The 13,130-nt window shown below is 32.7% G+C and overlaps 1 protein-coding gene across 3 annotated transcripts in view; it reads left to right on the forward strand.

Moving 5' to 3' along the window:
- The window catches only part of clocka (clock circadian regulator a), a 106,009-nt gene that overhangs the window by 52,132 nt on the left and 40,747 nt on the right, over window positions 1-13,130 (forward strand). For all 3 annotated transcript variants that reach the window (XM_056480818.1, XM_056480820.1, XM_056480819.1), the window contains exons 4-5: window positions 211-421; window positions 2,661-2,753. In XM_056480818.1, the coding sequence (XP_056336793.1) occupies window positions 2,734-2,753 (20 nt within the window). In that variant the 5' untranslated portion in view covers window positions 211-421; window positions 2,661-2,733. The remainder of the gene's footprint in view (window positions 1-210; window positions 422-2,660; window positions 2,754-13,130) is intronic.

Below are 13,130 nucleotides of genomic sequence, written 5' to 3' on the forward strand. Positions count from 1 at the left end.
CTAATAAAGTGGCCGTGAGTGTACATTGAATATAGTGAAAATATTGATTTTAAAAACAATTTCTCAAATTTCAAAGTTCATTTTATTTAACTTGTTATAATTAATCTTTTTGTTTTCTTCTTCGACTGTGTATAAGTCATGTTACTGTCCTGACGTCTGAAGTGTATGGCAATAGCTCAGATTATTTGTGTTTTTCTGTGTTCTCTTCAGGGGTGTGCAGTGCTAACATGTGGTGCCTCCAGTCTCACACCCGACTGAAAGCTCATACACCCCACCGGGACCCTCAGCAGGCTTTTCTGCCTTGACCTCAGACTCCCAGAAACACTCATATTCACTCATATTCACCTTCTGTCTTCTGTCTGTCCTCAATTGTCCTCTCCAGAGCTCCTCTCTTCCTTCATTACTGCAGGCAGGCCTGGAGGTACGTCTGCTTTTCAATCAATTATTCAAGTGTTTGTGCCTCATGCATCATTGTTACTTCTTAATTTAATAATTCAGCAGGTGCTTTTATCCAAAATGACTAGCAAATGAGAAAAAACACAAGCAATTCCTCTTACTGGAGATGACAATATCACCCCCTGGGCAATGTTAGCTACAAAAGAGCAAATAAGGATGTCAAAAGTAGCAGACAAAATACTTTTACAAAATATTATTATTACTGCTGCTAACACAGTATATTAATTAGGGGTGTAACGGGACACAAAATTCACAGTTCGGTAAATACCTCAGTTTTGGTGTCATGGTTTGGTTCAGCAACAAATCCCAAATGCTAGTTTTTTAAGTGTTTTGTCACAATCAGCTACAGAACTGAAACGTTTTCTGTGATACAAAAGTACAAAATAAGTACAGTAATGAAAAATAAAGCTTGATAATAAGGAGACTGTTAAACTCTCAAAGGTTGAGCACAACCCTCGCCTAAAGGCCGGGACACATCAAGCCAAAGATGGGCCGTTGGGTTTGGCTAGTTGGTTTGGTGTGTTCCTCATGTCTCCTCTCCTCTCACGTCTCCAGAATGGTCACGGAATGTAGCATCTGTAATGATTCTAACTGAAAAGAACATTACAGTCAAGTGAAAAAGAAACAAGCAGCTGTACATGAACGATTTATTTAAATAGAAATGATTCTATAAACAGTAGACAACGCATACATTTATCTGACTTAAATCACATATGACTATTAAAAAAGGAGAGTCTTTGTAAAGTACTGAAACTAGGTAAATAAGCGATGGTATTGCGTAGTTTAATTATTTGAGGCTTCACTCGTTTTGCAAAAATGTCAGTTCAGTTCTTAATTTTACTTCAGTTCTTGATTTTGATCATTTAACTGTTCCGTCCATCAAACCTGATTCACTGCATTCTTGACGTTAGCTGTGAAGAATTCCATCGCAGCCTGTGAGGTTTGGAAGAAATGCAGCTGTCCCTTTTAATCGACGCGTAGCTTAGCAGAATGTAGCATGCCATAGGTTACGCCAGTACTGCGAATTGAAGCTTTCACATCTTTGAACTCGGCTCGCTGCCTCGCCACCTCAGCAGACATGTCTAGGAAAATGTGAATCGCCACACCGTTGAATTCCGAACAACCTCGTTCGCGACTTAGTTTCCGAATGAGTTTTTAGTTTGATAATGGTGGAGATGGACGAGCATATGCCTAGGATATGCGTTCGGGTGTGTTTTTTGACCGGCGCGATGAGTCTATTTGTAGAGGTCTCTCAAAGGCACTGTCTCTGAAAAGTTCAATAAACAGTGATATCATGAACGTAACCGGACTTTGACCCTCTAATCCCTCTGGTATTCCAATGATCAACTAAAAATCTCTTTTAATGAAAATGTTAGCACTGTGTCTATCTATAACTGGCTAATGTGCGCACGTGATGAGAAAGAATCTAATATTTCCATTGTTTTTTTTTTCATAAACACACTTGATGGATGTGCATGACCATTATATACACTTGTATTTTTTCATTGTCTCACTCATACACTCATTTGTAGATGTTGTGTCAAGAGAAAATAATTTTTACAAGCAAGGCAAGGATTGCAAGCTTTTGTTTACAGTAGCAAGTTGGCATTACAACGGCAACACTGCGGAACCATTTCTGAGCGCTGCATCTCACATTTTCAGCCAAGAAGACACTGTCATTGTCAGAGTCATGGGTCTTTCTGTCTAGCTTCAGTGATTGGAACATCTAGACTGACTATGTTCTTCATCAGAGTACATGAACTGAACCATGATGCCCATACTGTGATAGTTTGGGACCCCTCAGTATATTCATAAATATATTTTGCAGTTGAAATGCCTTGAATGCCAGGATCAAATGGCTAATATTGTTAAATCTGAATATTATGCAGCTGTTTGATACCTAAAAATGCCATGCATCATGTACCACCACCTTACTTTTATTTTAGTTTAATCAGAGTATGTATCTACTACAGATTGTTTGGTATTAAAATTACAAAAATCTAAAATAAAAATCTATTTTAAAAGAATAAAAATCCATAAAAAAAAAAATAAAATAAATAAAAATTAGATTTTTGAGCCCAACTGTAAAATACATTTCAGTTATATTTATTAAACATTATATATTATTTAATTTCAGTATGTGTTTAATGTTCTTGAACATATTCTATATTTATTCATTCTTTTTTATTATTATTATTTCCCAGGTTAATGTACAAATGTCTACCTCACGCTTAAAGGTCCTCTCTCTACAACTGCGACCCTGAACACACAACAAAAATGACCTCCAGCATAGACCGGTAAGTCCCTTCTTGACCTTAAACTATTCTCTGACTAATTGATTCTATGAACAGCCACAATACCTCAGTATGATGATGAAAAGGCTCATGAACACCATTATTTCCAGGCGGTCATATATAGTCGGTTCATTTGAAAGCAAAGCATTTCCTGTCCTGCAACTCATAACAGCAGCCTAACCGTATTTACAGTTACAGCAGATGCACTGAACGCTTTGCATCAGAGACACTCTGTTGTTAGTTTTATATTAAAAACATTCACTCTCAGCGTAATTCATAAACGCACACTTATTATTTACTGTATTAGTCAGGTGACAGGCTTTTTACATATTCTGTAAAGATAAGAGTGTTGTAATTCTAGTGTAATGTTGGTTTGAGAAGGTCAGCACATCAAAACAGAGCACTAAGATCCTAGTCGATGAGTTAAATTATCTTTAGTCCACAACAACATAAATGTATCTACTAGCAATTCTGAAATGTCCTGCTTCAGTCTAGAAGTTGTAACTAGGACTGCACAATATATAGTTTCAGCATCAATATCGTAATGTGCTCATCCCCAATAGTCACATCGCAGGATTTCAAGCATGGACCACTGTTGACCAGAAGCTTGTAGATTAATGGCAAAGTTTAACCATTTAAAGTTTATTAATTGCATTTTTGTCCTGTTAAACACATCAAGTGATTTTAAAGCATTCAGGCACAAGAAACAATAGCATTTTTGTAGCTTTCACAAACATACATTTTTACAGTAAAGACTACCAAGTGTATGCTATATTTTTATAATGTACTATAATAACTGTTATTAAGACTTACAAGACAAATAAAATATAAAACGTTTTTTCCTCTCATTTGCATAATTTTTCACCTCTAAAAACCTAGTTTAAAGTTAATTTGAAAAATTTAGAGCTAGAAGCAAAGTATTGACTTTTTTTAAAGGGGCAAAGCCACTGTATGACCCGTCCTCTCTTCAAGTTTTAGTAAAAAATGTGCATCATAGTTAATTTTAATAATTTATGGAGATACACTACCCTTAAAGTCACCCTAATCATTCTCAAATAATACATTTGTCACAAAAAGAGTTATTCAATCCATCTAGTGAAGTATATTTCATCTCGCATTGTATATCGCTGAAAAACTAAATATTGCAATGTCAATTTTTTCCAATACAGTGCAGCCAAAGTTCTAACCTCATCCACTCCATCATCACCTGACTTTTATAATGACATCCTGTTTTATAATGTATGGCTTCAATTCTCTGCTGGTCATTTCTCACATTTTGGCTTTTTGAGATTCACTTGTTTTTTATGTCTCTGTCAATTTAGTGTGTAAAGGCTCTGCCCCTTTCCTTAAAAGCAGCAGCTCATTTGCATTTAAAGAGACATATGCAAATACAGTGTGTTTTTGCTCACACCCAAATAGTGGCAGATTTGGCAATGGGGTCATTTGGGGTATTTTGAGCTAAACTTTATTCCACTAGAGATTTATTTTAAATCGGTTTGAGAAATATGATGTATATTTATTAAAGTATCTTAGTAAGATTTTAGTTTAAGTACCAATATTAAAGTCCGTGTGAAATCAAAATGTAGTACCTATTTTACTAGAGTACATTGTTATTTCTTTAGGTAAACAATTCATCTGTGCAATTTAACAATGAAAAAAAGAAGTTTGTTTTGGTAAACTTTAATGAAAGTATGTCTTATTTGTTTCTGCATCTGGAGTGGTGGTCTTTCACTGTTGATGTCAGATGGCCACAGCCACAATTTTTTTTAACATGCCCCTCTTTCAGTTAGTTTGCTATGTGCGAAGGATGCACAAAAGAAGACCCACCCCCATATTGTGCAATATTTTGTTTCAGTTGGAAGTACATCAACATATTGAAATAAAAGTCTCAGCAACTTTAAGATACTGGGTGTTTATTGGTACTTACAAAGTACGATCTAACAGGGTGTCCGTAAGGTCTTAAAAAGTATTAAAAGTTGATAAATCAATTTAGTGAAATTTAAGGCACTTAAAAAGTATTAAAAACTCTTAAATCCTATTTTACAAGGTATTAACATTTGTATCAGTATGCTAAATTTTGTCTGAATTTATTCTGCGAATATTGGGATGCTGTGTAGTGTATGGAATCAATAAAATCCTACTAGATTTCGCAACTTTGTTTACTGCAGTAACCAGGGAAGCATCGTTATTCCTGTTGTTGTAGGTGCCACCTGCTGGATTAGCATTTTTATTGATTACATTAATAATGTTTTACATTATTATGTTTATATCCAATCAGTATTTAGTAAATATAGGTTTAAACGTCGTCAATGTTACCGGTTAATCTAAAGAGGCGATGAGGTCTTAAAATGTATGGTAAGCATTAAAAAAGATTTTTATTTAGGTATTAAGTGTCACTCTCTGATTCTTGTATATACCTTGTCTTGTTCTACATCCCTAATCTAGCCAAACTACTAATAAACAGCTAAATTAATGATATATTAAGCTAAAAGTCCTGGTTAATGGTTTGTTAATAGCGAGAATCATCTTAAAATAAAATGTAATCAAAATCCTAATATCTCTGCTCATAAATGGCTTTCTGCACGTCTGACATGCAGTTGTAACACACCCCTGGCTGGTTGCTATAGCGACAGTGGTGAATGGAGTGGCATTAGACATGCCCGCTCTGACCAGCCTCACGGAGCGCAGCTGCTCTCTAACTGGTCGAGCCTGTTGAGTGACAGTGAGACGAGCCGTTGTGTGGTGGCGGTGGGGAATTTTTTCCAGCTAATCTCTGGATTACCGCCATGCTCAATAGAGCAGCAGCTCCATTTTCCTCCCTCAAAGGTTTCCAGGTAAAGTAACTGGAGATGGCACCTTCGGTTGAAAACAGGGACTTAAAACCATCACCATATGGCACATGCAAAATCTGTATTTTCTTTCCTTATTCAGTAAATCTGTGTCTTTTTAAAAACCCTAAATCCTCTCATCTTGCAGGCACGTGCAAGTGACTCTTCATGACATGTTCTTGACTTACAGATTGTACAGAAAACAATGCACATCATTAATTTACATTTAATCATTTGGCAGATGCTTTTATCCATATTAATAAAGTGGCTTCTAAATTTCAAATACAAGTTTGGCCATTTAGAGCTTTAAATTTAAATTTGGCCATTTAGCTTTTTATAAGCAGGAAACAATGATGCTTGAGGCTCACGGTTTCCATGCACTGAAGTCTTATTCTTCAACTAAGCCAAGGTTTATACAGCTTTACTTTTTATGGCCTGTTTAATACTACTGAAGTTAAAACATTGGCGTTGTATTGTGTAAATCAATATCATCAAGATATCTGAATATCTGACAACGTGTGGTTTTTTTTTGTCAAGCCAAGTTGTATTTTTAAAATTAGCTGAACAAAATGGCAGTAAATAAACACTATGAAGGTGAATGAAGGTTTTCAACATACCTCCTTTAAAAGTAAAACTTGTTGAAATGTACCTTAAATAATTATTGAATCTGTTTAAACTGTAGAACAACATCAATAAAACATACTATAAACTATATGTGACATGTTATATTTAAATATATGGTATGGTATAATACAAAAATAGTAAATTGTGATTAAATACACTGTAAAAAAAACGTTGGGATAACATGACGGAATTAAGTTAACTTATTAGTTTTTACAAATTTAAGTGGATTGAACATAAAACAATTTAGTTGTCCCCCTAAAAATCAAGAATTGTGTTGAATCAGCTCATTTTAATTAAGTACTTTGAATAAGCAGTAAAAATAATTTTGAGCGAAGGACATTTGAGAGGTCTGGGGGTTAATTATAAAACATCTATCGAAATTAACAGCAGGGTTAGGGTTTGCTAGTTGTTGCTTAGGAATTAGTTGCTTGCAGTAGCATGATTCACTGTTATTACAATAGTAAGCATGTGTGCAGTAACTGGAAAATAATGGCTTACTATTTTACACCAGGGCTTGCCGATCACTTATTTCTGAAGGAGCACATGTAGTTCTTGTTTAAAAATAAAAAAAAGAGTCTATTAAAAACTTTAAGGGCCCAATAAAAATGTCAAATAAAGTATCAGATAGTGTGTTTTTCTTCAATAAAGGGATATAAGGAGACTTTTATAAGTAAAATTTGTTATTTATTAAATTACAATACGCTTTTTCTGCTTCAAATGGGGTATATGAACAGCTAGTGTTTTTCTGCCAATGATAAACTTCCGGTGAAAGCTTAATGTGACTGTTTTCAATTTCATAAAGTTCCTTTTCCAGCATCGATGTTGTAATGTAATTACAATGCATTCAGTTAAATAGACTTAAGCATTTATTTAGTTGTTCAAGCATAAAACAAGACAAAAGACTGTGTAACCGCTAGCACCTATAGCATCAGCATGTTAGCGCAGAAACTCCATTGAAAATACTGGGGTAAAATAAAATGTCATATTTTAAAGACATGGCTGGGGAAAATGGAATTTAAGGCAGTGCATTTGTCCGGACTGAGACGCACATTATATAGTATATCTATCAGGCAATGAAGATCACTTATTTTTACAGAAGTCAGATCTTAAATAGGGCAATTTTATAAGGGACAGTTCACCGGAAGCACTGAGGCTGGCTAGCTGAACTTAAATATCCATGTGCATAGACCCCATTCTATTTAATAATTATGTAGTTATTTATAGGACGTAATCGCACTGTAATGAACTATATTATTACAATAATTAAATATCTTATGCTGAATTAAATGCCAGATTTGTATAGTTTAACCAAAATACAGACAATAACAAGGTGAAACTATTTACTGTAGCAAGACTTTTACTTTTGTTGCTGCCAATAATGCACTTGAACTCTTATTTTAAAATGCACATACTTTACTATTGCCGGTTGCTTATTTACAGAAGAGGGAGATAAAATACATACTTTTAATACTAAGTAACAGTACAAATCAAACCTAGCATAATCCATGAAAAGTTTACGGTACAGTTGAAGGCAGAATTATTAGCCCCCCTGAATTATTAGCCCCCTGTTTATTTTTCCCCCCAATTTCTGTTTAACAGAGAGAAGATTTTTTTCCATACATTTCTAAACATAATAGTTTTAATAACTCATTTCTAATAACTGATTTATTTTATCTTTGCCATGATGACAGTAAATAATATTTAACAAGATAAATTTCAAGACACTTCTATACAGCTTAAAGTGAAATTTAAAGACTTAACTAGGTTAATTAGGTTAACTAGGCAGGTTAGGGTAATTAGGCAAGTTATTTAATATCGATGTTTTGTTTTGTAGACTTTCGGGGAAAAAATAGCTAAAGGGGGCTAATAATTTTGATCATAAAATGTTGTTTAAAAATTAAAAACTACTTTTATTCTAGCCGAAATAAAACAAATCAGACTTTTTTCAGAAGAAAAAATATTATCAGACATACTGTGAAAATGTCCTTGCTCTGTTAAACATCATTTGGGAAATATTTGAAAAAGAAAAAAAATTCTAAGGGGGGCTAATAACTCTGACTTCAACCGTATACATTCACCGTAGCTTTACTGATTGCAAATGTAAAATGCTCAAAATTGCAATGTTTTTACTTTTAACATGTAGATCTCACATTTAATTAAAACTTAACCTTTCGAAGTTAATAATAATAGCAGCGTCTGCATTCCTGCTTTTTACCTTTCGAGATCTCGGTTTCTGCTGGATGCAATGAAGAATGACTCCCCACACCTCTGATATAAGCTGAGGTGTTCTTGATTTATCTTTGCACATTTTTTAAATAAAACAATGATTAATAATTGACATAAATAATAATAAACTGATGCCACTTGCTAATGACTTTTAAACTCTTGATTTATTTTCCATAGTTTAAGTGAGAGAAGGAAGTCTTAAATTAATAAAGTCATGTAACTGAATGTTGTATGAACTCCAAAAAATAAGTCTCCCTTCTGCAGTTTTACATTGTAAATACATAAACATCTTTAAATCAAGAAATGGGAAAAATTTATGTCTTGTTTTCCAAGATATTGAAAGGGTAAGTTTAGGGTAAGACATTGTAACATTGGTGAAAATTAAAATGTTCTGATAAATATGTTTTCAAATGCAAATGTACAATGTATTGTGTAATTTCCTACTATCTTTTAACATAATATATAGTTAAAAGTTCTTTGTTAGATTGAAATCTCAGTACCAAGAAAATAAAATCTAACCCCATTTGAACTTGTATGCGTTTTTTAATTACAGCAAATCTTTAATTTAATAACATAATAAGACTTTAGCTAAAAATCAGACGGGTTTGTCTTTTGTAAGCAATTACACGTCTTGAGACTGGTCTTACCTGCTGTACGCTTTAGTCAAAGTGAAACTGCCAAGCCCTTAAATTGGAAATGGATACATTTTGACTTCAGCACACAGTGACATCTATCTTTTTTTAAACATTTACAGAGATGTTTTAACTTTTATGAATGCATTTTGTCTGACTTCAGGAAAAAGTGCTGTTACCTTGTCAATGTTCTCTGCTTTTAAGTGTTATTAACTTTTAAATTATGATGGAAAATTCATCTTAGGTTTCATGTTATATAGTTTGTCAGGTTTGAACATTTAAAAAATGCTAAAAATGGAGCAAGGAAAACATATCACTAAAGCAATACATGTTGGATTGTATTTAACTAAACAAATCAAAAGCTTAGTCTCAGCATTACTAATACCCATCGATTTCATTGCTTTTCATATGCTCCCAACCAAAATTGTTCGGGCATTGATATCGTTCTTTCTTTGGGATAGTTAATTCTGTTTTGAATCGTCAAAATCTGCTATTTTTCTGAGTGTATTTGGTATTTTTCAAACTGTGCCTGGCAGCAACTTGGGTCAAGTTCAGTCTGCAGCTTTCTGGAGTAATTGTGCTTGTCAGAACTGGTAAATGTTAGTCTTGAGTATTGTAATGTTTGCCAGGTCAAACAGTAAGACGTCAACATTTCATCTTTAAGTCTGGAGTCTCAAGTCCACATCTCTGATATCCACTGATATAAACATTTTAATTTAGCAAATCTAGGTCAAATGTGTGTGGACCAGCTCTGGGCTTCTTGAAGCGTTAGAGTGAATACAGATTTTAACTGTGTAATAAATTAAGCTTTAAGTATTCATTAATTAATGGAAGTCTAAGGGGTCCGAAAGTCAAAAGTTTAGTTATGTGGACAAAAAATAGGGACAAATATTTCTTGGTTTTCCAAAAAAATTGTACATTTAAATGGATTTGAAAAACTCGAAATTGAGTAACTTTCATAAAAATGTTGTGTATTTTTTTCTAAATAGTTTCCCAAATTTTTTGGGGTCATCTTTTATTTTTATTTTTTTTGGTGGAAAGTTTAAGGATAGTTGAAAATATGAATATTGTGAAATATACTTTACAGTTTTAATGAACGGTTAACTATTTTAATAAAATTTTAATATTTTTCCCCCTTTTTTATATCAATTTAAAAGTGTTTACTGTAAATTTTGAATATTTCTGTTAATTTTGAATGCATTTAATTAATTCCTGAATGAGTATTCTTTTCTTTCATTAATAATGATAATAGTAATAATAATGATGATATGAATAAAATTCTGATCCCCAAATCTTAAAATGCCCTTCTAAGTGATGACTGAATATAAATTGTTGTATAAAAATACATTGATTTTTTTCAATTGGATCATTTTTGGAAAACAATGGCAATAATTAATTAGCAGGAACTGTCCTACTTTTCCTTTATTACTTTGATAAAACTACTTTGATAAAACATTTGTGATGTGTCCACCTCTGCCCCAATATATTTCTATCATTTTTTCCCTCTCAAATATTGGCTCTTAATATTTGCCACTGCCAGTAATTAAACGTGTTACTATAAAACACGCTCTTCTTTTTCCAATCCAGATCAACTTTACATTTGATAATAAAAACCATGGTTCAATTGAGGCCACAGTTATACTCCGTGTATACTTTGTGATCAATACTGCCCTCTGAAACTGGATCTCTGGCATCAGTTGGACGTCTTTATTGCATTGTTGTTGTGGTACTGTTGGTGTGTTTGCTTTACAGGAGCCAGAAAGATCTCCCTGTATCTCTCACAACACAAACATTATTAAAGTTAATGATCAGCCATCCACATCCTCTATATGTGCGTGTCGCAGAGAGAGAGCAGTGAAATGTTAATACACAAGCACTGCATTGTTTTTGTAGTACAAATGTAGGTCATCATATTTTTCTAGTTCTAATTGCTCAAATTAGCGTCATTACAGGCAGACGAGTCTCGTGTTCAAAACGAGGCGTTGATAAAGCCGTCAGAAGAAGAAAATGCCCTCTGCGTGTAGTGAATAATGGACTTGTTTGTGTCTTGGAAACAATTACAGCTCTCCTGTCGCTTTAATGCGTGTCCTGTCACTGTGCCGAGGGTCTTTTGGATGCGACGGCTTTGAGTTTAAAGACAGGTGTGGAATGGGGTCATTCGGAGTCGTGAGCTGATGCACATGCTCTTACGCTGCCAGCGTGTCATGCACGAGGCTGTAGTGACAGTTGCAATGACGCATTTAAAGGACAATCATGAAGGCTGAGTGTGTGGTGTAAAGGAGTCCCCGGAAGGTTTATGTGAACTCAAAATACCCTTGAGATTATTTTATAGCGTGCTATGGGTGCCCATTTTTAAGTGGACACAAATATAGAATATTTTTGTTGTCTCTTTAAATGCAAATGAGCTGCTGCTCCCTGCCCATTTCCAGAAGGAGGAGGAACCATGTAATAAAACATTCTGCCAAAACAAAACATTGGGGGTGTTTTATTAGCATGTCTGTCTCACTCATATATAAAATTGTATCACACAAACACAATCAGTTGTAGTCCTGTCCTGATTTTTGTTCATTAAAGAGCTCACTAATGGTTTATTCTAACTGTAGCATGTAGCAAATTTCCACAAAAAAGAAATTCAGTTCTTTTGAACTTCAAATATAAAATTAAATAAAAGGGATTCAGAAAAAGTGGCGGAGTTTCCACTTTAAACTTAAGACAATGAGAAATGTTTGGATCATCAAATCAGCAGATTAGAAAGATTTCTGAAGGATCGTTTGGCTCTGAAGACTGGATTGATGAAAAATTTTTATATTGACGAAAAAACAGCTTTTTGATCACAGGAATACATTTAATTTTAAATATATATTTTAATATTAATCACTATGGCTGCATGATATTGAACATTGCAATATTTTGTTAATCTGCTATATATATATATATATATATATATATATATATATATATATATATATATATATATATATATATATATATCACTATATACAGTTAAAATCTGAATTATTAGCCCCCCTGAACTATTAGCCCCCGTTTATTTTTGTTTAATGGAAAGAAGATTTTTTTTTTCAACACATTTCTAAACATAATAGTTTTAATAACTCATTTGTAATAACTGATTTATTTTATCTTTGTCATGATGACAGTAAATAATGTTTTCTAGATATTTTTCAAGACACTTCTATACAGTTTAAAGTGACATTTAAATGCTTAACAAGGCTAATTAGGTTAACTAGGCAGGTTAGGATAATTAGGCAAGTTATTGTATAATGATGGTTTGTTCTGTAGACTATTGAAATAATATAGCTTAAAGGGGCTAATAATTTTTACCTTAAAATGGTTCATAAAAAAATTTCAAACTGCTTTTATTCTAGCCGAATTGAAACAAATAAGACTTTCTCCAGAAGAAAAAATCAGACATAGTGTAAAAATGTCCTTGCTCTGTTAAACATCATTTGGGAAATATTTAAAACAAAGGGGGGGCTAATAATTCTGATTTTAACTATATATATATATATATATATATATATATATATATATATATATATATATATATATATATATATATATATATATATATATAGTGTCAAGATATAATAATAAAACACTTTATTTAAATTGTATGTATTTCTATATTGCATTTATCTATGTTTGTAGATGGTTTATTAGATTTATGCAGATGCACAACCCCACAGAACCATCCCAATCAATCTAAAATTATCAATTCTTTACAAATAGAGATATTCAAGTAATCTGGTGATATTGTATTCATATCACTATATATATATATATATATATATATATATATATATATATATATATATATATATATATATATATATATATATATATATATATATATATAGTTAAAGTTAAACACTATTTTTTGTTTTGCAATCAAATTTGACAATGTTACAGATTTTAGTGTTTTTTTTTTTTTATTTTACAATTGTAGCCTCTGTGAACATAAGAGACTTCTTTCATAAACATCTAATGACCATACAAATTTGAAATGGTATAAAATCATTATTATATTCCTATTTATCAGTAGTGGCTTT

This window comes from Danio aesculapii, chromosome 20 (assembly GCF_903798145.1).
Source record: "Danio aesculapii chromosome 20, fDanAes4.1, whole genome shotgun sequence".
Classification (NCBI taxonomy): domain Eukaryota; kingdom Metazoa; phylum Chordata; class Actinopteri; order Cypriniformes; family Danionidae; genus Danio; species Danio aesculapii.